Below are 27,613 nucleotides of genomic sequence, written 5' to 3'. Positions count from 1 at the left end.
GGAGAAAATGAATACAAATTTGTTCACTAGAGCTTTGGTTTTCCTCCTATTAATCACTTCAGCTGAAGCTAAAACTAGCACCACTTCAACCAGCTACAACTGTAAAATGTTCCTTAAACATTTATGCGTCATGCGTCACTCACAGGGACATTTTTTCTGCAAAATTCACATTTTTTTTAAAATACTATAAGTACATTTTGCTGATGATACTTCTTAACTTCTGCTTATTTTTCATGCAGAACTTTTACTTGTAATGGAGTTTTTTTTTTCATTTCTGTACCACTGCTTTGACTGAAGTAAAGGATCTGAATACTTCTTCAACCAGTGACCAACACAGTGTGCATGCCTGTGCCAAAGCCCAATGATAAATAGCGCAAACATGAAATGAAGCAATAAAGCAAAATTAAAAATGGATTAATTGAATAACATCTTTGTAAATATACAGCAAGTCAACAGAAAACTATTTGTGTCTGAAAATCAAGATGAACAGGATGGTGTTTGAGTCCTGTAGCTGCTTCTTGTCAAAGCTTCAAAACAAGGTGCCACTTTCATAGTCATATATTATAATAATTACAAATAATAGTAAGTGTTGAAAATAATTATTTTGTAGCTAGTTGAGCTAAAAGAAGGGCTTCAGAATTCTTAAATCTTTTATTTTTCCATCTTGCTTCTGAATTGTCAACACATTGCATTACTGTTCACACTGCAACAAGAACTTGAGAAAAGCACAAGATTAAACATTAAATTACATTCTGACCATGCTGTTCCCAGAACAGGATGTCTTAATTGGACCATCCTGTTCCTGCATCTTGTCAAAAATTATTCCCCAGCATGAGCCCCGTCAAGGTAAACACATGACAAACACAGACCGGGGAAACTTAAAAAAGAAAGTTTACATGTCAGATATTGACTAATCGCGAATCACAGTTGCGGAATGTGTGTGTGTGTGTGTGTGTCTCTCTCTCTCATCTCTATCCCGCACACAACGCATCTAATTGGTTTGTTCTCCGGCCAAACAGAAGTATGCATGCTAATGTATTCAATCTGGGCGATGGCTCTCAGAGCTGATTTCACATGAACAATGATGATGAAAAATGTAAATGCTCACATTTACAGTAATTGGTCTGGGACACATTGTCTGTATTGTGTGTTTTGTGATGCAAATGATTTAAATTTGGGGTTGCCTAAAATAAAGTTGGGCAGGGGAGATTGCCATACATACTTCCATGTCATTATCTCCCCCAACTTCACCTTTTCAATGGAAATCAGTGGATTCTACAAGCAGCATGCAGGACAAGTTTGCATGTAAATCATGGCAGTGGAGGAATGTCCTTCCTCTGATCTTCTGTGCGCCTCTAATACACGCCTTCCAATGAAGTTATGATAATGGAGCTTGGTTACACGCCTGTAATTGGCTATTCATTGGAATAATCTGACATCAAGTCTTGTCATGTCTAAACCGTGTCCAGCATGAAAGAGAGAGAGAGAAAAAAAATGTGAAATACAAACTTTATGTGAGAGTTTGAAGAACTTTTCAGGCAGAACACATTACTTTTAATGTCTACACCTGATATATGTAATAGAGTTAGAATTTTAAGCATAAATAGGTGTATTAAAATAAAGCAGAATTTTAAGAAAAGGCAGCAAGGATGAAACATGCAAAAATATAAAAAAAGACAGATAAAAACCAAGGTTTAAAGTATATATACACAATTTTATTTATGTGGGTTAGAAGATATTTAAACATTAAATTTGAGATTTTAAGAAGTGACAGTTAAAGTATGAAATATTGATAATAAATTACTTAACATAAAAAAGTATATAAGCTATATTCTACACGAATTTTAATGTAAGAATTTCCATTTCTTCTTCAGTAATTTTGTTTCAATTTGTAAAAGTCAAAATATAAAAAGGTTGTTCTTATTGTTGTTGTTGTATGTTGTAAATCCAGATCCAAAATGTTTGTCTTTTGCTGTGAAATTAATTAAAATATATCCTGAGATGATGATGATGATGATGATGATGATGATGATACTCTGCAGAATTTCCCATATTTTCCAAGTAGAAATAGAAAAAGGTTTGCCATGCAGTAGCCCACATGGCCATCACGCCTGTTGGGGCATGGAGCCTCGTCAAGGACCACCCGAGCAGAGAAGTGCCCCCTTGCCACAGATCAAGCCACCGGGCCTTGAACCTGACCCCTCCAGACCATCTCAGGCGAGCTTGTCACATCGCATCCCCGCTGGCGCATTGTTGCCGCGGGCGTTCCTCAATGGGTCTGAGGGAGATAGATAGTGTGGCCGTCCATCCAATAAACCTCCTCTCTCCCCTCTCCGATCCCTGCGGTGCTCCCGGGTTTGACACGGGAGACAAAACCCGCGGAGAGGACTATGAATGGTAAAGCACCGAGGAGGCCGAGGGAGAGCAAAAAGGAGGCGGTGAGCCTTTGTAGTCGGGGAGGAATGCGGAAATGTCCCCGCTCCGTGTCAAACCTCTCTGAAGGGGGTCAGGCCACATTCAGCCGGCGTGGGAAAGCCAGGCAGAGACGGAGCTCACACAGGCGAGCGGGGCTGCAGTTGCATAGGCCGATCCGGGGATATATGGAAGAAAAAAAGAAGGAGAAAGAAAGGAGAAAACCCAAAGAAGAGCGTGGTTTTGGAGGGCTGCATCACGCGTTTGCCTTTGTCCTATGACCCCCCCATCCCACACCCCCTCCACCCCCACCTTCTCCCTTGTTTGAGTGTCTGCTGGGCTGGTGCAGTCTGAGGGATGTAGCATTAGTGCCTGCACCGTCCAACTACCTGTGTGGCCCCCGCATGGAGGACAGTGGACAGGGATGCGTTTGATGCAGGACATTTTACCCGACACACGAATGCCTCCTCAGCATTTAATCGGACATGCCGACGTTACGACATTTTATTGACAACACAAACCAAGGTAAACACCGAAAGTGTGGATATTTATTCATACATTTATGCCAAGAGTGTCTTTAAGTGGTTTACTGCTTTACTGCTTTACAATCCGGCATCATCTTAAGAACTGAAACGAGCAATTCCCCGACTTGCTAGGATTTATTATAATTAGCCCGTTTGCGTCCGCGCACAAATTAATTAGAAAAAAATTAGAGGAAGCTATCCGCGCTCGTGGAAACATCTTTAAAACTCTGCCGCCGCTTTGTTGCACACGTTTACAACGATTTGGGCTCTGAAAGGCGACTTTTCCAGCGTTTTAAATGGACTGTTGCGGTAGGAAGTTCAGACAATGCAATCAGTAGACAGCCACGTGCTCGCCAAGTTTGTGTCGCCTCAAACGCTTTGATAAAACAAGACACGGAAAGCTGTTCGCCGGTGATTTAGCTCGCTAAAAGCTGCTCGGTGTGCAAAGGTTTGTGCTCCCTGTGTTCGTGTTCTCTTTAAAATCTCTTGTTTAATGTCCTTTAACAGAGAAAGAGCCCGCAGGAGCACAACAACGCTGCATGCGGAGGGACTTTCTTTTTTTTTGTGCACGAGACAGTTTATTGCACGCCAACCTAGCTTGAAAGCGAAGCTAAATGTGGTTGTTTTTGAATTATTTGACATTACTTTGTGTTAGTGGTAGGAGGACATGAGTTGCTATGCGTAATAGGAGGAGGAGTGGAAGTCGGGACGCAAGGGGCTCTTATGTTGATAGTCGGAATAAAACATGATGACAGTCCTGTTATTGCCTACCTGGAGCACAGTTTGACCAAATGTGACAAAGATGGTGTCTTCCTCCATCTGTGTCTCCCTGTCATCTAGGCATCGCATGTGCCAACTTTTTTCTGTGAATATGGCTTTGTGAGAGAGTCTCTGGCTCGTCACCCTCGCCGGGATTCCCCGCAATATTTTCAACGAGAGACGAGAGGAGAAACAAATTCTGCAAAAATGGACAAAGAAAGTACTGGTACTCAATATGAGGCTGTGGCCGAGATTGGAGAAGGCGCTTATGGGAAAGTGTACAAGGCGAGAGATTTGAAGAACGGCGGACGCTTTGTAGCCCTAAAAAGAGTTCGTGTCCAGACGGAGGAAGAGGGGATGCCTCTCTCCACCATCCGGGAGGTGGCGGTACTGAGGCAGCTTGAGGCTTTTGAGCACCCCAATGTTGTCAGGTAAGTGAGGGGGAGAGGTGGGCAGCCCTGTGTGTGTGTGTGTGTGTGTGTGTGTGTGTGTGTGTGTGTGTGTGTGTGTGTGTGTGTGAGAGTGACTGAGTGAGAGAGTGAGTGACAGACACACTACTTCCTTTTTGATGGTCTGAGGTGGCAGCAGCCATACTGCTTCATATGACCTTTAAGGGAAGCCTGCATTCACACTTGTGCACTGCTTCTGTAGCAGACGTCCTCTTCTTTAAATCTTCTCTCCTGGTGATATGAACACGTGTGTTGCATAACAGCTGGTTGCTGCCACCACGAACAGGCATTAGGAGCACACCTGTCAGATCATAACTTTCTCCATATTCATTGTTCTCTGCATTGTTAGTTTCCCTTCTACTTTGAGACCCCGCCTCTTATTCATCAGTATCGGTCCTCTCCAATCACATTGATCCACCTCATGTGCGCTCTTCTGAGAAGCGCAACTTTGCTCGGCTTTTAAAATAAGTCAGCTCTGCCTAAAAGACGCGAAGCTCAACACCCGTGCAAACTTTCCACCCTCGTGCCCCCAAGAAAGGTCACCGGCTTGCAGGGTAAAGCGGAGTAGTGCATGCACCTTTTTAAAATGCATACTTGTAATGCATGCATGACCTCAGTGAGACTAGCTGTTTAGATAAAGGATTAAGTTGAAAATCCAAACTTGATCAATTGGAATCGTGTTTAAGATAATGGGTGTCATACTCAAGAGCACCTTGACTGGACAGATGAGCAACAATGAACAATATAACCTGTGAAAATTCCATTCAGAGTTGGCCTTTCTAATGATTAGGCCTTCACCTTTCTGGAAGATCTTTGTAGCTTACATTAGTTTTAATTAGATTATTATGTATCTGGTTAGATTCAAAATATCTGTATATAAATATTAGAAGCCCAAAGCTCACTTCGTAGCTAGTACGTAAAGTAGAGCTGCAAATAAGTTATTTTCATAAAATATGCCATTAAAACATTCCTCTCACAATTTCCTGAAGCCCAAGCTAACATCAAGGGATTGTGTTGCCTGACCTACAGTCAAAAACCTAAAGATATTCAGTTTGCTATCAGAAAAGAAGAATGAAACAGCAAATATTCACATTTGAAACGCTTCAGCCAGCGAGTTTACAGAATTATTTCATTTAAAAATGGCAAATAAATCAATATAAAATTAATGTCAAGTAATATATTGTTAATCAACCACGGAGCTGATTAACTGACGAATTATTTCAGCTCCAAAGTGAGCACCGAGTTTAATATTTTATCATAAATGATTCCCCAAAGATCAGTAATGAGTCTGTTCAAGTATTCCAAGTTGCCTTGAGATGACCACCTTTCATTTATATATGTGTGTGTGTGTGAGTGTGTGTATATATATATATATATATATATATCAATATGGGCTATACAATATGCCCATATTGCTATACAATATGAAACTTAAAATAACATGTCAGGGATTTGATGCATTTATTTATATATATATATATATATATGTGCCCATCAGTACTCACATATGCTGTCAAGTGCCTCTGAGCCATACACTGACACTCTCCCAGCTCAGTTACTGTAAGGTATATTGGATTTACTGTAAACGGCTACAAAGGCAATGTACATACAGCTCAGTTTTTCTGTCAGAGTTTTGTTTCAGTTTTGTATTGAGTTGAGGTGAGCAGTCAGATACTGCGTCATATGTTGGCACTAGCCAAGGACTGACCTTGATCCTTGTTTTATTATGGAATATTGAGTGCTTTGGGATTGAAGGGGAAGTTTTAAATGAACGTTTCAGAAGCACGACTAGTGCCATTGTGCCTCTAACAATAATTCCCCAGCGTATCAATGAATAATAGAGGATAATGGTTTTCTCTTAATGGGATCACAATGGGGTTTGTTCTCACAGAAGACAAATACGTCAGCAGGAAGTTCTCCTAGGTTAGCATTATTTATTGGTTGAACACATGTTGTGCACTACTGTGAAAGCACGAGTTTAGTTATTTGTTGCAATAAATTGGTTCAAGAGTGCAAACCATCAGCTCTTTGATCCACCAGAGGAGCTTCACAATCCTCCAGTTTAACCTACCAGCAAAGCCAAGCAGCTCAGGCCAGGAAGGGTGCATTGTGGGCCTTCTGTGTGACTCCAGGCAACCCCTGGATGTTTGTAATGAGGCCCATTATTCATTCCATATGTTCAGTGTCTGCTGAGAGCCCCCATTGTAGCCCAACAATCGAGCTGTGAGGGGCGTTTAACCCCAGCGCTTCAAGAGGAGAGCGCTGTCTATTCTGTGACATCATGCACAGTACTAATACCTTGAATGAATCACCTCTCGCTCACCGCACTAACTCCAGCGTTTCCAAGTTCGCTGATTACAAGGGTGTTGGCAGGGACACGCCGTGCCTCATTGGATAGAAATGAAAGAGTTTCTGGAGAGATTTAGTGATTTCTTTCCCCGCTTCCGTTTTAAACGGCTTATGTAGATTAGCTAGTTTGAATTATAACAGCACATGTGTGGAAACATTTTGATGAGACATTGAGTCGGATCACTATAAATTAATAAGTGCAACAATAATCATAGAAGTGTCTCACAGGTATCAATAATGACTCTAATTCCGTCAGTCTTTGCATTTTAATGTTGGAAGTTAAAGCTGATACCCAGTAGTGCTCTCATCCAATGATTTGAAACCTTTGCAGAAAACCAATGTCGAGTTTGGACCCTTCAGAGTTCTGGGCAGGGTTTATTACCCCCTCGCTCATTAGGTGAAGAAGTATATTGTAGATGTCGGTTAACCCAGGTAACGCAATACAAAATCATCCCTTTTATGTGTTCTAGCCTGCTCTTTCAAAGTGACTTTACAAATCATATTTACCACTTGATCGACTCATTCACGTGCACTCACAGATAATAATGCCATACTTTTAAAGGTAATGTGATTACAGTAGCCCATTACTTTGTAACCCATATGCCCGACCAACCGGTCTGATGGAGATCCTTCATGGCTCCTCTCATCTCCTCAGTTGTTGTGATGAAAGATGCTGCCTCTGCAGCAGCTCCAGCCAGGGTCCACTCGACTTCCCATAGAGTATCAGGAGTTGTCATAGTGCTGGTGGAGGAATGCTGCTTGTGGTCCACAGCTCTTTGAAGAGGACATACTGGATAGCTTTTTTCAGCTTTTCACCAAAGCCTGCCTTGGCAGGTCTGCCGACATAATCTGGATTCTTGGCCTTAGTTTGTTGCCTAGTGAAACACAACCATAAACGCTGGTGTTTGGGGGCTTGATGGTCTTGAATCTTCTAAAGCTTTGCATAGAAGTAGTTTTTCAGGGTCACCTTACACAACGTTATCAGGGTGTCCTGCAGCACATAATTCTGCTCTTGAAGCATGTTCATCATCTCAAGTTTCTGCAACATAAAAATCCCCAGGATCCGAGCAAGACTTGCAATTTAATGTCGTAGAATGGATCATACTTTCCTGACCAACCACAAAGCAGATTCGTTCAACTCTCAGCTGTTAGTTTTATTGCATGATTTTCCTTTTCCACAACTGAATTACATCTTATTTTTGCTGCACCAACAAACCCTTTGCTCAAGCAGACAATCTGACTTGTCAATGCAGGAAACATACAGGTGTAACTAGCAGCATTAGCACGGGCCCCATTATATTAACGTGTTCCAGTAAATCATAACAATCTTTTGTAATGACATTAGTTACACCCGTGTATGACGTGCCTATTGCCGTGTCTGTGTCTCTGCCTATTTGCTTTAGTGCACCATATTTACTTTCTTCCATTACGTCTATTTGTGTTCAGGTGTAAAACACATACAATATAGAGTGCTTTTATAAGCTTTGCATAATGTAACCAAAGTGGTTGTGTCCATAAAAGTATGCCAATGCATTGCTTTACCCTTTGCTAGATGTGTAGATTACTGTCATCCAGCTGTCATTCACTGAATCAACAAACAATGCAGACATGTTAACAGTAAAGAGGTTCAGTCCTGTTAGTTGTACTCCTTGTTGCATCTTTCTGAGCAGATCGGACCCTGTTAGATGAATTGAACTGACCTCCCTCCACTTGCTCCCCTTGTTCTAGGTTGTTTGATGTGTGTACAGTCTCTCGGACTGACAGAGAAACCAAACTCACTCTGGTCTTTGAGCACGTGGATCAGGACCTGACCACCTACCTGGAGAAGGCTCCTGACCCTGGAGTACCACCTGAGACCATCAAGGTAAACATTGCCGTTGTTATCTAGGCAAATGCAGGAAGTGTTTAATGGTCCGTGTGAGTGACATTTGTTTGCTTTACTATTAAAACATCAGTGAGGATTACATAAATATTATTTCGAGACAATTTTCAACATGTAGGAACTTCATTTGAAATATTACTCTCAGGTTCTTTTTAAATTACAAAGGAAGCTATTTGCTAATCTTCTGTGGCTTGAACATTGCATGACCACAGCCGTGTCTGTATGGTACTGAGTGAGTTTTCTTGGCCAGAGACACAGAGGACGGAGAGCAGTTCCCTCCAACATCAGAGGTACCGGGGCGTTTTGAAGGGCAGCACATGTGGCAGATGGGCTCCAAATTAGAGGCTCCCTGGCTTCTCTATTTTCACTCTGCTCTCTCTCTCCAAGTTTACGCTGTATTACAGATGGAGACAGAGAAAAAAATGTGTGTGAAAGTAGACTTAAAGATCTTCCCTTCGTGTTCATAAACTAATGCCTGGTGCACACCAGGGGATTTTCAAGTCTTAACTCATCTGAAAAGTGTGGGAGACCACAGACATACAGACAGATTTAACCGACTTTTAATATTTTAATCTAAAGAATGCACACACCAGACGATTCAGTCAAGACGCAAGACCACACACTTGGCGTTCACACTAAAAGAATTCAGAGTGCTGATTCCAGGGACTTCACATCTCACAGAAACCCGCGTGAGAAAACGTGACTTCAGAAAAAACACAAACATGGAGGCGGACTGTCATCGTCGGCCGGTTGCACTTGTGTCTGCTATAACAAACAAAAACTGGCTGAAGTCCTGGCTGAGAAAATGGAATCAGGATGGCTTATACATTTTGCAACACGAGGTGGAGATGAGTTGGAAATAACGGTGATGCTTCCTGCTCGGCTTGCTCTGATTGGCTATTGCAGGTTTTTGCTCAGTATCTCATCACTGTTTGTTTCACACTACAGGATGTCAGGTTGAAAAATTTGATATTATTTGATATTTAGGATTCAATGTCAGGGAGACTGATCCAGTCAGTAACATAAAGATTATACCTGTAAACCCTCTCACTACTGCAGGGTGATTTTGGGAGATAATCTGTTCAAACCAGTCTCAAATCAAGAAACCCAAGATTGTTTGGAGGACGAATCTGATCCAAAATCTGCACAATTCTAATGTGGGCCAGCCTAAGAGTACTCAGTTTGATGCTAGAAATTGTACTTCCCAATAGTTCAATCTCTGTACCAACAATTCCAACACGCTCACCACCACTATCACTTTTTCAGTTCAATAAATAAATGCACCGAGTGTCCACTTACACTTTGCCAAAAGCTCGGAAATGGACGTGTCGCCAACTCCTTTCCTCTGTAACTGTCTCTTTTTATTTTAATCTTTCCCACACTCGTACCTTTTAAAATCTCTTCATCGTGTTTCACCCCAAGGTCTGTAAATGTATCATGTGCAGTATTAGAGAGGTACATCTCTATTTTTGGACAGAAGGGCCTCAGAGTTTAAAGTGTCACATTGGAAACAGAGAAGTTCTGGAAGCTAGAGTAACCGTTGGTTTTCACCCCTGGGGCCGGGTTTATGTGTGAAAGTTTTGTGTTGAGCTGTAATGTTGGTGGGATGCTGTGCAAGCGTAGACGAGTCAGGTAGATCACACCTGAGGCTTTCCCAGGGTTCTGCTGAAGCTGATACAGTGTGTGGTACTGTGGTTTCTATGGATGTCTCAGTGCGCTGGCGACTGTTCATCATGTCATTAGGCTCCAAATGTTGTGCTTCTACTGCAATACTGGAGCACCCACCCTGTAACTGCCAGTGAAAGGGATTATTCATTATTATATAGTTATTTGTGTTTTTAGAGGTGAAACATTAAGTCGTTTTGAGCTATTAGTTGATCGAAAATAAATCAGCAAATTTTTCAAACACTTCTCAAATGAGAATACGCTGCTTGTCTTTATCTTATGATGTTTGCTTATTATCACTGTTAATAGTTATAATAATATTTTGAATTGGATTATGAAGGAATTTACATTGTAAGATTCTGTTGAAGTAATTGTTGAATCGTTAGTTGAAGCCCTAGTTGCGCAGCCATTTCATTGTTGATGATTCATTTGATAATTAATTGTAGGGATTCATTGATAAGATGATAATTACTCAATCAGAAAAGTAGTTGGCAGTTTTGGTAATTCATTGATGGCATTTTGCTTAATTTGGTTTAGCTACATCACAGTTAGAGCTTCTTCAGTGTTGGGTTTTGCTGATTTTGTTTGTTTTTTCTGTATCATTGCAAATTAAATGTCTTCACTTTGCTTCTTTGCTCTTTCTATGTGTTGTTCAGGTGGGTTATGGACTAAATGATTAAATGACTGATTAATGATAACTGAGGGTTTAATTTAACAAAGCAATCAGAAGCAGCTTTCTTGGCCATGCATATGTGCACATACAATGAATTTTTCGAAATTTGGGGAAAAAAGACTGAACAACAAATTAAGTTGTGAGTTGAAGCTGTAATTGACTGATATTTCTTATTCTGCATTCCCACTGAGGTATTCTTGAAACGAACGAAGTCGTGTGGCGCGTCGTCCGACGGCGTATGAAGGCAAAATAGCTGTTCTAAATGGACACACTGAAGGGTCAGGTGAAAAGCCTGCCGTCATAGAAAGTGGTGAGACGCAATAATCATACGATTGGGATACGTAGCACTCACATCCTGACAGTACCTCCTCAAAGGGATTCATAGTGCTGCAAATGGCCGATTGGTCCGTCGCTACGTGGAGTTGTTTTTTGTTGTTGTTGTTGGTTGATTTTGAAAGCAACAAAAAGTTGTTGGATGTTGTCCCCAAAATTCTGATGTTAGAAGAGTTTTGGGGAGGAGGTTTTTGATGCTGTTCGACGATCAGGATGGCACTTCGTTTGAAGCATACTGACCCGTTAAGGCGCCCCTCCTTCTTCAGCTTTCTCCTAACATCCATACAGCTGGAGCCTGGAGGGGGGACACCAGGACAATAATGGAGTGACAAGATGACACAGGCACCATCTCGTGTTATTTCTAGGACAGTGGACACTGCACAGTAACCCCCCAGTTGCCCCCCTTCCCTGCAACTTAATTTGCTCTCGGCTATGCCAGATGACACCAGATAGTGGATCCCCAGTCCAGCAGTCCCAAATTCAGCACACCTGTGCCCATCTGATTAAGTGTTTACTATTCAAGAGTGTCACCCTTCAGTACCCCAAAAGAGGGAAAAACATTCACCCTCATCCAAAGACCCTAAGATAAAAAGAACAGGCATACTTTTCCTCAAAACCAATCTTCTCCCAGCACCAGACACCCCACCCCGGCCCAGCCTGTCCACTTCAGCCCCCCACCCTCCACCACCCACTCAGCCTTACTCAGACTCAAGACCCACCACATGGTCATTGATGAAAGAGGTCCTCCTCCAGGAATCAAATGAGCTGGAAGGACATCAAGCAGTTGGGCTGCCCCAGCCTCAGTGCTCCTCAGCTGGGCCAGCGCTTGGGCCTCACCCACCCTCCTCTGCTACCACCGTCCAAGCCTCCACAACTCCATTCTCTGGGCCCATAAAGGGGGAGGTTAATGAAGCATGGGGAGGGAATTACACTAACGCTAACCGGCAGATGTCCCATATTGTGCCTGGCTACAATAAACAATATGGCTGCCTCTGGCACATTTGCATCAGAAAAGGAGGCGCACTCAGAAAGCCATGTTTTGACTGCATCTTGCACAGGGCTGACTACTTTTTTCCTGGTCCTCCTGCTTTTTCAGGGTCAGATCTGTTGCCTTTTTGTGTGATTTTTGTTTCCACCTGGCCAAGTTGTTTGTGGGGGGTTCGATGGTTGAATCTCTGCCAGTTGAAGACAGTTGTATGTTGAGCAACTCTGGTGAGCGTTCTTGCTGCTGAAATCAACTGTGCACGAGGTTAAGAGACGTCTCACTATCACTCTCTGTGCCACATGTGGTCTTAAACTTTGGAGTATTGATATTTTAATTTTAACAACTTGGCATTTAGCTCAAGTTGTGCAGCTGAACATAGTTGGAATAGTTTTCATTACTGCGCTTGGAGGGTAATTGATACAGCAAAGAAGATGGCACTCAGGCCAAGGGGGCCAAGATTGTTTGTGTGTTTGTCCAAGAGTCACACTTCTGAGATAATTAGTGTTTACTAGGAAATGCTGTTGAAAGGAAACATGGCGAAATGGCTATTTAAAGCGGAGAGGAACTGGTGGAGGAGGGGGGGCTTGCTATTGTGTCAGCCCCCCCACCCCCACCCACACACACACACAGACACACGCACACACATACGCACACGCACACGCACACACACACACAAAATAACCAACTGCCTGCCTCTCTCCTCTGGCCCTGTCTGTCTGCTGCCCTCCTCTCTGGGTCATGGCTGGATGGAGATGTAGAAAGGAAGGTCTGTTTATGCATCCTGCCTGCCCTTGGTCAGAGGGCACACACACAGACACACACACACACACACACACTGATGCACCCTTACGCAGTTTGAGGTGCACACTCACACAAATGGAAATGTAGATACACACATATTACATTAAGACAGACCCAGAGGGACGCTCAGTCAGTGCGTATACAAGCACACACACATGCACACACACACACACACACATACACGTATTACTCCCCATCTCCACAGTATTGTGTGTGGCGCCCTGTCCCCTCCTCTATGGCCAGCACAGCAGCCAGCCCCACGCCGTTTGCTAATGTTTTCTGCTTGAGTGTGCAGACCCCTTTGACTCACTCACCAGCTGGTCGGCCAGTGAATAGAGCTGCGGGCTCAGGTCCATGTCACTTGTGAGGTCTTGGCGGAGGGTTTTTGGGGGTGTGTGTAGGGGGCATGTGTGTGTGTATAGGGAGGGAGTGTGTGTGTGTTTTGGAGGGGGGTGTACAGGGCTAGGATGCACCTGCACCACCACCAGCATCAAGTTATTTCACTTCACAAATGCTTCTTTTCTCTCCCCATCTCCACTTTGTCTCTGTGACCATGTTTGGTTTTCTAACAAGACTAAATTATTATGGAGACTTACATTTTTGCCTCCATAAACTCCATATTTGTTTTTATCTATTAATAGGCCTTCAACTGAAATAGCCCTCCTTAGTCTTTAGTTTATGAAACAGTCCAAATCAAAGGTCTGCCTAAAACACCTGGCCACAATCCCTTGCAATGACTTATTTGTTTACAGGTGCGGGACCTGTTTGAGAGTCTTTCAGTTTGAAAAGAACAAGTCTAAGCTGGTTTCGACATAGTTCACTGCTGTTCACACAAGTTTGCTTTTGCTAGTGTGTCATGGATGCAGTGCCTCTGGCCATTTCTGAGGTCAGCTTTTGGGCATAAAAAGAGAACGAGCGCCAATTAACTCGAGCAGGACAGCTGCTGAGAAACAGAGATCCATGCTTGTGCAGAGCGGGGCCTCTTGCTGCCCCTATCGTGTGTGTGTGTGTGTGCGTGTGTGCGTGTGTGTGTCAGTTATCAAACATCTGCTACAGTCGACAAGAAAAGGCGCAGACCTCCTCTAGTCAACTCCCCCCGTGCCACAATGTCCCAGCCTTTATACTTAACTCCTCACTTGTCATTCAGGCTTTTTGTTGCCTGGTTTGACAGAGTCATGAATTCAAATGTCGATGAAGAGGTGTGGTGTCCTGAAGCCATCTGTCTTTGACGCTTTGCAAGGACGATTAACATTTTGGAAATATTCACCACGTTTTTTATAATGGCCTTGACCATCGTCAAGTATCCTACAGCTTAGATCCCCCCCCCCCCCATTTTAAGTTCGCTGTATTAATTCTGTGTCCTTGTCATGTTTACAAAAACCCACCCCTCTGTTTTCTCGCCTTACAGGACATGATGTACCAGCTGCTCCAGGGGCTGGACTTCCTGCACTCGCACCGCGTGGTTCACCGTGACCTGAAACCCCAGAATATCCTGGTTACCAGCGGAGGACAGATCAAACTGGCTGACTTCGGTCTCGCCCGCATCTACAGCTTCCAGATGGCGCTCACCTCTGTGGTGAGTTATGTTTGTTCATATTCTTCAACACAGCAGGACTCATCCAATAGTTTCTTACAACAGAGGGACTCAAAACAAACACTCCCAAACACTGAGAGCCCAACTGATGAATAGAGACCCAAAAGTGGGTCGCAGGATGTTTTAACTGGGTCAAAGCCACAAATAGACTTGGATAGGGGAGTATTACATGATCTAATGTATTGGTGATGTCATATGGAGTTCAAGCCCTGATACAAACAGACTGGCCTGTATTGCAGCTGTATACATTAGAAAGCACTAATTCCAACATCGTGTCAAATGTACACTAAATCAATTGAGGTACTTTTTTTAAACAATGATATTTGTATTGAGAGGAGATAACACATTTAGATTATATCTCACCCTCAAATTAGCAGCCCCCTCTTTTACTTTTAAAGAGAACAGAGAGCAAAAAAAGAAAAAACACAAAAGAAAACATCAGTAGAAACAACTTAGAGAACAACAAGAAGACGACCCCTCATTGATGTTCATTGATAGTTTTCATAGTGCAGTCATGTCCTCCTTTTCTTGAAATGCCACACATTTTCCATTCCATTATCAATTAGTTGGTTCTTCTGTTTATACAATTAGACTTTTTACACAAGAGTATCTAAGCAAGTAAATGTTAGTCGTAGGAAAAGTCTGTGAGCCACTGTTGTATGCTTTTATGATTCAAATTTCTATCTTCAAACTGCTTCTGTCACTCTCAGCAAAGCGTGTTGATAGACACGCACAAACACACACACACACACACACACACACACACACACACCGCCTTAAACTACCGTCCCATCTCCAGAGAGTTAGATGAAAAGCGTCTAATGTGACGTAGCGGCCACTTACGGGGCATCAGCGGGTAGCTCTGCAGCGCTGGGCCAAACGATAGGGTTTCTCTGTGTAAAGTGAGAGCCAAGGGCCCCCGTGGTCTGTCTCAGGAATCCCTCAGTGGCCGTTGCAGACAGGGATGGGACAGACGAGGAGAGACAGACACCCCTCCCTTCCCGCTGTCGGTACTTTGATGTCGGACTGTTGAGCTCTGGGCTCTGATGACCAGATAAAGTAGAGAGAGAGACTGAAAGGAGTCTTTGGAAGAGCTTGAAATCAGGTGAGATGAGACTGTTAAGATTAAGGAAGCCAGAACAGCAGCTGAGTACCTTGTTATAAGAATTAATTTACCAAGAGAAGGTTTTCTGATCCAGCTTCACATTCACACAGAAAAATGCACCTGTGCCTTTAGCTCCTTTGCTAAGCAACCTGACTATCTCAGACCCTTCAGGTTCAGGTTCATTAGGTTTCAATATAAACAGCTTTATGGAAAGTATGCAATCTTTTAGTCCACTCACGGCATCAGTACAGAGTGGCAGGCGTGCTGTGCCTTTGTCACTGCACAACAAGAAACAAGCAGCCAGGCTAGTGGACACAAACAGTTGGTCTTCCTTCATGTCAACTCGAGCTGACGTGTATATACTGTACAGTAAGTCTCACGTAGTAAGGACTCATTGTGCTGTATTGTATGTAATGTATTTATTTTAGAATAATGTTTTTGCATTTTATTTAATAGCATTATTTGAACAGTAAATCACCCTTTTAGATCTCAGGAAGCCAAGAGAAACAACGCATCACAGGAAAGGTTTATTTAGAAAGTAGAATATTGTTTAAAGAGCAGAAGTGATGAATTAGACTTTTAATTGGAATTGACTCACTGATAACTGGACTCTAATGATGGGATTATTGATGATGTGATAGTTTAAATGTAATGATGGGGTTATTGATGGTTATTATGACAAGTTAACTGGTGCTTTCATGATTAAGACAGCGGTTTTGAGGAAGTACTGATAAATGTATGTTAGTAATATCAGATCAGAATCAGACAGATTCTTGTCGGTTATGAATTCAAACATTTTCCCGAGATTTTTCTGTGTGATTGTAGTCCAAGAACTAAACTATAATTTCTTAGTATTATTACCAAGGGAAATTTTTCTGATTCAGATGACACTAGTCAGTATATTCTTAGTTAATTTCTGCAGTCATTCTGATTGATGATAACACACAGCTAACTCACAGAGGAACGCGTACTTTAACCATAGAATTTACATAGTGTTACACAATATTCAATGTGTGTGTGTGGTTTGACCGGAGGTTTTGTCTCCGGGTAGATGTTGTGCTTCATGTTTGACTAGACGGGGACACTTTTTGTTGAGAGAATATTTACCAGGGAATTCACCTTTAGCCGTGAGTGCCAAGTCCCCAAAACTACTCACGCACACACACAACATGCGCATAACGTGACTGAATGTGAATCCGCACACGCAACACACATACACACATTTCCTTTCTAGGTTAAACGGATTGGGCCACAAAAATGAGACAGAGGTTGTGTGTGTGTCTCTGTGTGTGTGTGTCTGTGAGCGTGTGTGTGTTCGTGCACGCATGCGCTGGAGCGAAGCGCTGCAACGTGAGCACGGGATCTTCGGTTCTAGATTAATGTGCCTGTGCCTGGAATCCCCCTATCAGTCCAACAGACACACACACAAACACACACACAGTCTCCATTCATCCATTCAGTGTTTCCTCTTGCTAATAAAAGCAGATAATCTACACTGCATGCAGCGCACATGTACACAAATACACACAGCGTTTAAGAGGATCTTCCCCTTTGCCCAACAGACCAGCAGTTGCTTATTTAGTCACCTAATGCCACCGTTACTGGCAGACAGATGGGCTTTGGAGAACTGCTGTTGCATAAGCGAACAGCATAAGACACTTCTCTCTCGCTTTCAAAGTGATTCATTTAGCACTCTTAGAATGACAAGATGGCTGAAGTGAGCATTTGCATAAAGTCATCAAAAAGAGTCCCTCGCTCCCCTTTTTATTCCCAGTGTCACTAACTGAAAGTAGCACTCTGGTACTTTCTGCTGATGATTTACCAGCATCGCTTGAACTTCTCTTTGATGCGATGAATTTGCTTTCTCACCTAGCAACATGCTGGGTTGTTAACATGTTGTTGACAGAAAATGTGCTCTCTGAGCGCGTATAAAAACGTATGCAGTGGAGTCCGGGTGCATTTGCACATGCATGGTTGCATGTGACTGATGCCCCTGTCGGCATCACCCACCTACCATGTTGCACATATTTCACCCTCCCCGAAAGAGAGAGAGGGAAGGAGAGGGAGGGAGACCACCCATTGGGTTGGTACTGGGGTCCAGATTAGGCTGCCCCTGGCAGTCCCTGGAGGTCCGTTGCTTTGTTGATGGTTTTTTAATGACCCCAGTCTGGCTAAAGGCTCATTGTACTGCCTTGAGTGACGGGCAGATGGGAAAAGCTGATGGGTTAATCTGACATACCAGAAAAGAGTGGAGAGGGGGCTTTTTTTTCTGTTCACCTCATTGAGATCCCATTTCTGGCACTTCTTTTGATGTTGTCTGAATCTGGAGTAAATGCTACAGCTAAATACAACCAAGGAGTCTGCAGTGATATTGAAATTGATTTGTGTAATCATGTGTTACATACTGGTAAAATTTGTAATTTAATGACATTCATATATTGTTTTTCTTTTTCTTTTTGCATTTATCTACATAAAGCACACTGTATTGCCTCTTTGTTCACAGTTTTTCGTGAAAAAGTAAGTAGCCCTACCAAATCACGACTCGACAGAGAGAGCAGCACCTTACCAATATAATGTGAAGCTCAGTTCTGGAAGTTCTCAAAAAGAAGTGGTACCTCCAAAAGTGAGGTACATACAAAAGAAAACCATGCAGATTCAAAAACCAGTTGGTTCAAACTGCCTCTGCTGGCCAGATAGCCAATCATACTTGAACTGGACACGCCCCTGTGCAGCGTTGATGAACCAAAAATATCTCAGCTGTCAAGCAGAATTATTCATCACACCAAAATGCACTTATCTCAGATAAATGTCATTTAATCCCCAACTCCTGTGTAAGTAATTCATGAAAGTTGATGTCATCGATAGCAACGGGTCAACTCCAACTTTTGAATTAACGCAGGAGTTTTTCTTCAGTCAAAGTTGCTCGAAGCGGCAGCTCAGTAAACAGGTCTTAAGAAGGGACTGGTAGCTAGGAACCGACTTGGCTTGGAACCTTTAGTTCCATCTATGACTCCCAGTGGTAAAGTAAGATCCTTAGTGAACATGGCTCCGTTGTGGAAGTGACAGAGGAGGCTGGGTCAGGTGCTGTTTTCAAAAAGACCCTGACCGTGGTGGTCTTCCCATCTGCACCCGCACATTGGCAACTGTTGTGACAGCAGGCTGACAGGATGGTCCCATGAAGCCCATTAGCTTCCACTCTCATGCATGTCATGAGCATGTCGTTGCCTATTAAATTGGATTTGCAAAACTCTAGGGGAATGCCACCAGAACTTTATCTTAGCACTTGTTGTCAAACTTTTGTGTTTTTCTAGCTGGAAACCAAAATAAACTGAGGGGCTGCAATGATTTACAGGAGATGGCAAGATAAGCTTATTAGTGGCGCAAATGTTTTCGTGTCTTCCCTCTGCGCTTATCTGAAGTGAGTCTGTTATTGAGTTGTGCGACAGCCAAAGGGCATTTTATGACACTCTAAGCCTGGTCCTTTCAAGTGGATAAATTGAAAAGATGAATAAATTGCTTCCTTCTTATTTCAGCACACAAATCAATTATTCTAACTATCATTACTGGCTTATTAAAAACGGTATCTTCTAACACGATCGCTGTCATGGTTTCCTGTAAACTCTGTTGTTTGTGACACGCGACGTGCTGAGTGAAACTGTTACCTGATCAAAGGTATTTTCCCATCTCTTCCCCTTAGTTCCCTCTTCGTGCAGCCCTCCCACTGCGATTACCAGAATAAGACACCCATATCTCAGACGACATTAAACAAATTGAAACCAGATTTCCTGCCCGCGCTCAAACAGCAGACATGCTTTTACAATGCAAAGCTTTCAAGAGCAGTCAGACTCTATTCAGTATGAATTTGTATTTTCACATGAAACGGTTTCCCATTTGTGGGCCCTTGTCTGACTGTATGAGTGTGCGTTAAAATCTGTGGGTGTGGGTCAGGGGAAAGTGTGTAGCTCGGTGTGTTCGGACTTGTGGCAGGCTGTGATAATCTTATATGATTGCGATGATGACACAGATGAGATGTCCTGACGTAGGCAAACAGCATGCTTCTTGATAGAGGTTTTCCCTCGTTTGGCCCTTGTTATTTAAAATGAAGCCTTATTTATTTAACAGCTTTAAGACACTGTTTTTAAGAAAGGTTCTTTGCAAAACAAGCAGTCTCATGACTCGGATAATCTTTAAATGGTTAAACTGGACAGCATCAGTATTGGACTGTCACTAACAGTGCAGCGTGCAGAGTTCAGGAACCAAGGCTGATGAAACTGAAATATCTCAGTGATGACCAAGGATCAAGCGGACAGTCCTGTCTGTGAATCTCTCCTCCTGCCAGACAATGTGTTTCTACTCTGGACAGACAGAAAGAAAGGCAGGCAGGCAGCGGCAGGGAGAGGGAGGGGGGGAAAAACCCTTTGCACTGCACGCAGGAGAGCACGTGCAGCGCACTCTGGGAATGTTTAGATATCTCCTCAAACGGCTCTGCATGGGAAAAAAAAGGAAAAGTCATCCTCTCTGCTTTGACTGCAGCCGGCTGGAGCGAAGGGGCTGGCCCCAATTTGACATAAGCAAACACACACAGTTCACACACATATGAACAGGGGTGTACAGTACATACACACATTCAAACGCAGACAATCCCATTGTGATGAACGTTCGCACACATATAGATGTGCACCCTCACATGCACAGTGCAGGTCTTATGTAGTTCGTTGTGTGTGTACCCCCTGCTGTGTGTCGGAAAGAGCAGCGGTAGCACCCCCCTACACACACACACACACACACACACTCACACTCTGCACTTCACTGTATTAATTGTTGATGGTCTCTTGGCAGCGCTCCAGGTGGGGAAAAGGGGTTACTGAGCATGTGCACACACTCTCACACACCGGCATCTGGATATTAAAGCCTTGTCTGTACCAGCAACGGCAAAGAGGAAGAGGAGGGGGAAAAAAAGAGAAAAAATTACAGCATATATCAGGAATTTTCCAGCTAATGATGTGCGGATGTGGTAGCACTGGGGAGAGAGAGCCACTGACTGTGCTGTCTTTGTTTCGCTCGCCGAGGGCCCCATGCTGCATTCCTGTACACTGTGCATACTTTGGCAACAGTTGTAGTGCCCCTTTTTTCTGTTTTACTGTATACAGTTTGTGTGCTGCTCTTGCACTTTTCCTTCTAGCCCTGTAGCTCCGTCTCTCGCTCCCTCAGCCTCTACCTTTCCCTTCTCATCTCTCTTTCAAACCGTCTCTCTCCCTCCGTCTTTATTTCCTTTCTTGGCTTGGTGCAGCTGCATTGTTGGGACTGTAAATTGTCCTTTTTGCAGAACAAGAGAAAGAAAGAGGGGAAAGTGAGGGAGGAGTGAAATAATGGTGTTTACAACATGGCTGACTGCTAGAGCTTCGAATGGGGCCTCTCTGGAGACACAACATTACAGCCTCAGCTCCACTGTACTCTCAGAGTGCATAGTTTTGCTCATATTATTATTATTATAACATCCGCTCTCCTTCTCCCATACGTGGCCTGCCTATAGACTCTGAGGCCTTTATCTGTTTCCCTTCCTTAGATTCACGTAGGAAGACTTTAATTTGTGGTGGATTGCTCTCAGGAATGTAATCAAATTCTAGCCTAAGACTCAAAGCATGAAACAGTTGAGCCATTCACCTGAGACTTAACTGCACTGCAACGTTTATTCCACTTTATTCAGTAATTGCGGAAAGCTAAAACCTCCAATCATGCTCTTATTGATTCAATTACAACAGTTATTTGGTCTCTGGTGCATCCAGAGTACTTGTCTGTGAGTGTGCATGTGCGTGTCGATGGTATGTGTCTGTGTGCGCAGTGGTGTGCTTTCATCCTGGGCTTCCTCAGTGAGAGGGAATGTAAACACGGGCCCCCGGCCAAGCTCCATCAGCCCCAGTGCCTCGGGCGCTGCAGCCTTAATCCCCGGCCTCAGTCGTCCTCATGGCATCAGGTCACTCAGAAGTCCTCCTCGGAAGTCCACATGGAGAGTGTCATGTAGCGGATGAGGGCGGGGGATGAAAAATGTGGTTCCCAACAACTCCAAACGTAATTTGCCAATGATATAAAGGATAATATGGGTTTATTGTAACTTTTTTTTATCTTTGGCCATTATTTATATGGGTTGCTATATGTTTATGCTCATCAAAGTATTTAGAGAAACACACTTATTCACTTACTGACAAAAAGTTGGATAGGAGGATTGATAGCACTGTCGTGTCTACTACTGCAACCAGCTTAGCTTAGCATAAAGACTGAGAGCAGCTGGAAACAACTAGCCTGGCTCTGTCCAAAGTGTACCTACCAACGCCTCTGAAGCTCACTAATTAACACGTCGTGTCTTGTTTATACCTGGAATGTAAGAGGTAGAGCATATTAATTAGTGAGCTTTAGAAGTGCTTCAAGGCGGCTGTTTTACCTTTGGACAGAGCCAGGCCCGCTGTTTCCCATGTCTTTATGCTAAGCTAGGCTAACCATCTCCTGGCAGTAGCGCCACATTTGAAGCACATAATAGTGATATGGATCTTCTCCTCTAACTCTTGGCAAAAAAGCAAGTAGACCGTAGCAGTAGACAGTGCAACTCGATTAGTAATAGTCTGGAATTGTCCTTAAAACATCAATCACATGCTGTAGATAACTTGCATACATTTGCAGACACACACACAAATAGCACTTGGCGCTGAAGCACGTGAATCCAGGCGAAAGCAGGTGCTCACTTAGTCACGTGCAAGTACTCACACATAACACAAACCAAACGCCCCCGCGCTCACATGCGTGCACCCTATTGTCGTATTCCTCCACTGTGCATGTACAGTGCACTGGTGGCACAGATCCGGATGTTGCAAGTCAGACAGACTTGGAGGTCCGGCCCAGGAGGTCTGGAGGTCCTCTGGGGCAGGAGCGGCCATTTCCTCCCTGAAGCGGAGCGGGGAGCAGAGAGCAGCAGTGAGGGCTGAGGAGGATAGTGGTGGTGGTGGTGGTGGTGGTGGTGAGGGGGAGGATGCTCTCAGCAGAGAGGAATTCCCAGAATGTTGTCCTTTAATCTGGAGTCAGCCTCACACACACTCTATGTCTCTCACTCTAACTCGCCCTTTTTTCTTCTCCCTCGGCTTTATCTGACCTCCTCTGGCTTTTCTGTTACCATGCGGAAGGGAAGAGGGGTGTCAGATAGGCAGAGAGACAGATTGAAAATGCAAAGCAGCTGACCTAAGAGCAAAACACTGCACTGCACAGTTCAGGGCTGACTCACTTTCTCTGTGTCTGATTGTCCTACATACTGTATGCGTGGGTCTGTATCTCTGTTTTAACGTGGCCTGCACAGAGGAGGGAGAGCATGTAATGAAGAGATGTGTGAAGCAGAACAGAGAATGAGAACGGTGAGAAAGAGAGACTAAGGAAGAAGGAATGCAAACGTGGTCGGAAGAAGAGGAAGGGAAAGGGCCAACCAAAAAAAAAAGCACAGAAAAACATTGCAATTGGGGAATGTCCTTTTTCTTTTTACAGCAGTCTATGTGTTGTTATAATCATCTCCATGAAAACGGTTGCTACTCTGTGTGTTTAGGCCATGACTCAGAGCATGTTCCTTTGTCAGAGTAGTAGGTTTGAGATATTTAGTATAACAGACCTGAGACTTACTTAATAGAGAGACGTTTGAGTACTTTATGGAGAGCGTGAAGCCATGTGTGATCCAAATGCATTCATGGATATTACAAGCTCTCCAACTGTTAGATGTAGACTGCATTTCAGACATATGTGTTTTACAGACTCATGGGCTTACAGAAACAGACATTTTATGGAGAGGGAACAAGAGATTGCAGGAGAGAGGGAGGAGAAATGGTTGAGGAGGATTGCTGAGTGGAAAGCAGTGTTGAGAGTGGACTGTTTGTTTGGAAATGAAAATGAGCACCCTGAATCTGGGGATCTGAGGTTTGAGATGAGCCATTTGAGGGGCAGGAAGTTAATGATTTGACAATGACAGGCAAAGTCTGGATTAAAATACCCTGCTGGTATTTTAATCCAGAAAATGTAAAAATCAGTTAAAAAAGGTCTGCCGATGTTCTATATTTTTGAACTGATCATACTAAAAAGTGTTCCCCGCGGAGCCACAGTCTGATACGGCTTATTGGCATACATGAAAAATAATAAATGAGTCACACTGTTGCAGTGGGTGATATGTTCCTTTATTATGACCAACGCTGGCACTGTCGTACTGGTGCTATAAATACTAACAAATGTGTGTTAGTCTCAAGATGAAAATAGTCCCCAACAAATTTTGAATTGAAAAGCATTTACCATGCAAATGGAAGTACACGTATATGTGTGTGTGACCATTTTTTTAAAATAGTCGTGAGTAGGAAGAATGGTTTGATTTTGACTGTCACAAACAGAGCAGGGAATTGTAAGAGCGTTTTTCATATTCACTGACAGACAAGTGGAAAATAATGGCAGTCTTATCTTAAAGGCAAAGATAGAATTAAAGACCACCTTGCCATAGATGCAGGGCTACAAAAAAAACGTTTCCTACAATACTAGTAGTCAGGGTGTAGTTTCAGATTGCAGCAAGCCTTAAATCTACCTTCCGGTGCGTCTGAGTGCGTGCATGTATAATATACATGCCTTAATCTGCAGTTGTGGCCAGGTTTTCGAATAACTCCGTATTGCACTGAGGCGGATATACCCTGAGCTCTAGGTCTGTGGTTCTTCCTAGAAGGCTCTACGTGTGCATATGTGTTCGTGCAAGCCCTGACTTTTGACTCTGCAGGGCTACAAACTCCATGCAGTAGACTGCAGGCACATGCGTTTGAGCCTGAAGTCACAAGAGCTACAGGAGGATGTTGACTGGACCATTTGTCACTGATGCATCCATCCACAACCGGCGTTTGATGGCTTTAGCAATGCCATGTCTTGGTTGGGAGGGAGCAAATGGAGTTGTGATATGCGCTCTAACACATGCATAGAACTTGAAGTTAAAATCAAAGAAAGCTAGAAAAAATTCCTACAAAAATGAAAGCAGTGCAGCCGTGAATGTTGTAAAAACGTCAATGGCATTTTGTTGCCTGACTGTCTGGGCAGCTGTGCACCTTCCATTCATGTTTTTCTTTGAGGTTTCACTGTTATAAAAATCTTCAATGACCCCAACAGTCAGTCTGTTCATTCTCAGTGCATGTCTCATTTCTGGTCACGTGGCTCTGCCGACAGATCTCAGCCAACTAGCCTCAACTTCCTCCCTGTTTCCACTGAAGCAGGAAGCAGGAGATGAGAAAGTATCACACATCTGCAAAATGCAGCCCCCGGCTCTATTAATAGTGCCATTCAGTTTAGAAGCAAAAATGTGACTTTTTGCTGCTCTTATCAGCCTCTGTTGACTGCCTTGCAGAAGAATTCCAGCTCGGGGTAATGTTTGGTCACTTTGTTTGCCTCAGATGTCCAAGGCTGAACTTAGACACAGCACTGCTTTCAGCGAAATACCAGCATCAGCATGTTAATATGCAAACAGTCACAATGCTAACATGCTGATGTTTAGCGGGTAGTTATGCCAGGTGCATCGTCTTAGTTTAGCCTGCGGCCTGCATGCTAACCTTGGAAGAGGGGAATGCCATTAGTTTTGAAGGTTTTTGGTCAGTATTTTGGAAATTATGACCTGGTGATACTAGAAGAAAATCTAATCCTCTGAGGAACCTATTCAACAGCAATTCAATCGAGATAAAGCACGAATGTGAACCTCATGGTGGTGCTAGAAGAAAAGGCAGAGGATAACATCTGTAGGATTCATACTGTTGGGGCCATGAATGCCTTTACCCAACTTTATAGCAATCCATCTGAAGAGTCGGGGGTAAAATGACAGACTGACCCTTGCAGCCAGCATGGCTACAACGAAACTTGCTTTCCTCCAATGGGAATGAAATTAGGAAAGGATGAACAAGTGTGCTTACTGACGTGCAGGGGGGAAAACACACACACATGCACGCACATGCTCGATTTCTTGGACAGGATTAAAATCCCTGGTACTGAAATCGTCCAGTCTCCCCCCGGGAAAGAAATCCTTTCTTGTAGTCTGTTAACCATAAGGTTACTTGGCTGCTGACTCAAAGTAAATTCTCAGGGAGGGGGGGATTGAGCACATAATCAAGTGCTCGATCCACTTTTTAATAGTTCATATTTGCCTATCTACGTCCATCACTGCTCTCATATTACACCTACAGGCATGTGGACGACGTCTAAAAAGCTCAGGGTATCATTTCCAAGTACTCCCGCAGAGAGTCCAAGCCAGCTAATAAAGATATCGAGGTGACACTGCACTCTTTTTGCTTACAAACATTCGCCTCAGAATCTCAGATCTCGATAAGCACTCTGCAGTGCCTGAGGGGGAAACTGCAGCCAAAAGCAGTTGGAAAAATCTGGAGTTTAGGAAAGCACCTGGAACCAGTCCACTCTCTTACTAGGGGTCACTGAGTTTTGTCTGGAGGCTTTCCCTACTGTAGCTGTTAACAATGCTGCTGCTTTCCTGCAGGCTATGGCTACACATACGCACACACACACACACACACACTCAGAACTCCCCATAGAGTTACAGGGACAAATTTGGAAACTGTGCTTAGTGTGAAGTGGCACAAAATGGCTGCCGTTGTACCTCAGGTGGGTGCAGGGTTGCCTGATGCAAGACAGGAAGCGTTATGTTTTTTGTTTCTGTTTCGGCAGGAGGGAGGGGGTTTTGTGTAGTGGTTAATATCTTTGATAGTCAGCCTGTTATCACTGCACATGCACAAGCTAGGTTTAATCCAGTGAAACATTGTTTTTGTTTTGTTACTGTAACGCGTCCTCCTGCACGTATATACACACACACACACGTATATACAGTATTGAGTGTCCCTGGATTGCTGTGGAAAGACTGTGTGATGTGGGTATACCAAAACGGGAGCAGGGAGACGTGTTGTGCCAGATATGATTTCATGTCTTACGTAAGCATAAGATGGGGGCAGAGAAGTATTAACCCTGTGCGTGTGTGTGAGTGTGAGCCCCCACCCCCCTGGATGGTGACATTTACTCAGTGCTGCTGGCAGGGAGCACTAAATGCAAGAAATTGGGAATGATTTGTGTCCACGTGTCTTTGAATGTGTAATCTTACTTTCTTAATGGATTTCTGCTGTGTGTGCGTGTTGTAGGTGGTGACGCTGTGGTACAGAGCTCCAGAGGTGCTGCTCCAGTCCAGTTACGCTACACCAGTGGACCTGTGGAGCGTCGGCTGCATCTTCGCTGAGATGTTCAGGAGAAGGTGAGAGAACCAACCAAATATCTGTTGATTGAAGTTTTGGTGCAACCCCTGGTACTGTAAATATGTCGTGGAATAACCTGGAGGGATTTTACACCAGCAGCCAGAGGCTCACCCGCCCAAAGATCTCACATCAGCACCTCCAGCCACACACAAAACAATATACAACTTTGACCCAAAAAACACCAGTATTCCAGCCTGACGATAAGACAAAATAATGAAGTGAAACAAAATTGCAGTTTAGCGTGACCACTTTTTTTTACCGTGCTCTAGACAACCAGTAGTTAGTGTTGCATGCAACCCAGTTGACATGGAAACTGCAGTAGCATTTGCTAAGAGCAGGTTGTATTTTTCATGTTAATTGAAGAATACGCTGATGTTGCAGCTAAACTTAAGCACTGACTGAATTGCCTCAATAAAGTTGAGTATTAAAAAATGCCTTGTTTTTCTAAGGAGTAAATCTCATTCGTGTCAGTGAGCCAATAAGCATGCAGCACGCTTGTACCAAGATCTAATATTGCTGGTGATTGGATGTCTAATGTTACAGGTTGGAGAGGTATGCAGGAAAAACAGTCACACCCAGAGATAGGCTCACTGTGTTTTTTTATCATTTGCCTCTCAAATAACTAAGTAAACTTTGTGGCGCTTGTTAGCCGTCCAGTGTTGCTAACCTGTAGCTGCTGGTTGGCGAGCGTCCATTGGCGCATCCTGTCCTCGCCACAGTGGATTACCTAGCATTTCTGACAGCAAACCTGCCGTTGCTTACAGACAGGCAGGTAGGTCTCAGTCTGC

General features: G+C 43.6%; 1 protein-coding gene across 2 annotated transcripts in view; it reads left to right on the top strand.

Moving 5' to 3' along the window:
- Positions 1-2,533: 2,533 nt before the first annotated feature.
- cdk6 (cyclin-dependent kinase 6) overlaps positions 2,534-27,613 on the top strand; it is a 35,299-nt gene continuing 10,219 nt past the window's right edge. Inside the window, exons 1-5 of one of the 2 annotated variants that reach the window (XM_041955165.1) lie at positions 2,534-2,937; positions 3,777-4,126; positions 8,222-8,357; positions 14,241-14,408; positions 26,715-26,824. In XM_041955165.1, coding sequence (XP_041811099.1) covers positions 3,903-4,126; positions 8,222-8,357; positions 14,241-14,408; positions 26,715-26,824 — 638 coding nt within the window. In that variant the 5' untranslated portion in view covers positions 2,534-2,937; positions 3,777-3,902. Of the gene's footprint in view, positions 4,127-8,221; positions 8,358-14,240; positions 14,409-26,714; positions 26,825-27,613 lie in introns of both variants that reach the window. The other variant, XM_041955166.1, reaches the window with a different exon arrangement.

The sequence above is a fragment of the Chelmon rostratus genome, chromosome 16 (assembly GCF_017976325.1).
Source record: "Chelmon rostratus isolate fCheRos1 chromosome 16, fCheRos1.pri, whole genome shotgun sequence".
In the NCBI taxonomy this organism is placed as follows: domain Eukaryota; kingdom Metazoa; phylum Chordata; class Actinopteri; order Chaetodontiformes; family Chaetodontidae; genus Chelmon; species Chelmon rostratus.
The sequence above is the reverse complement of the archived record's forward strand: the minus strand, read 5'-3'. Positions and strand labels throughout refer to the sequence as shown.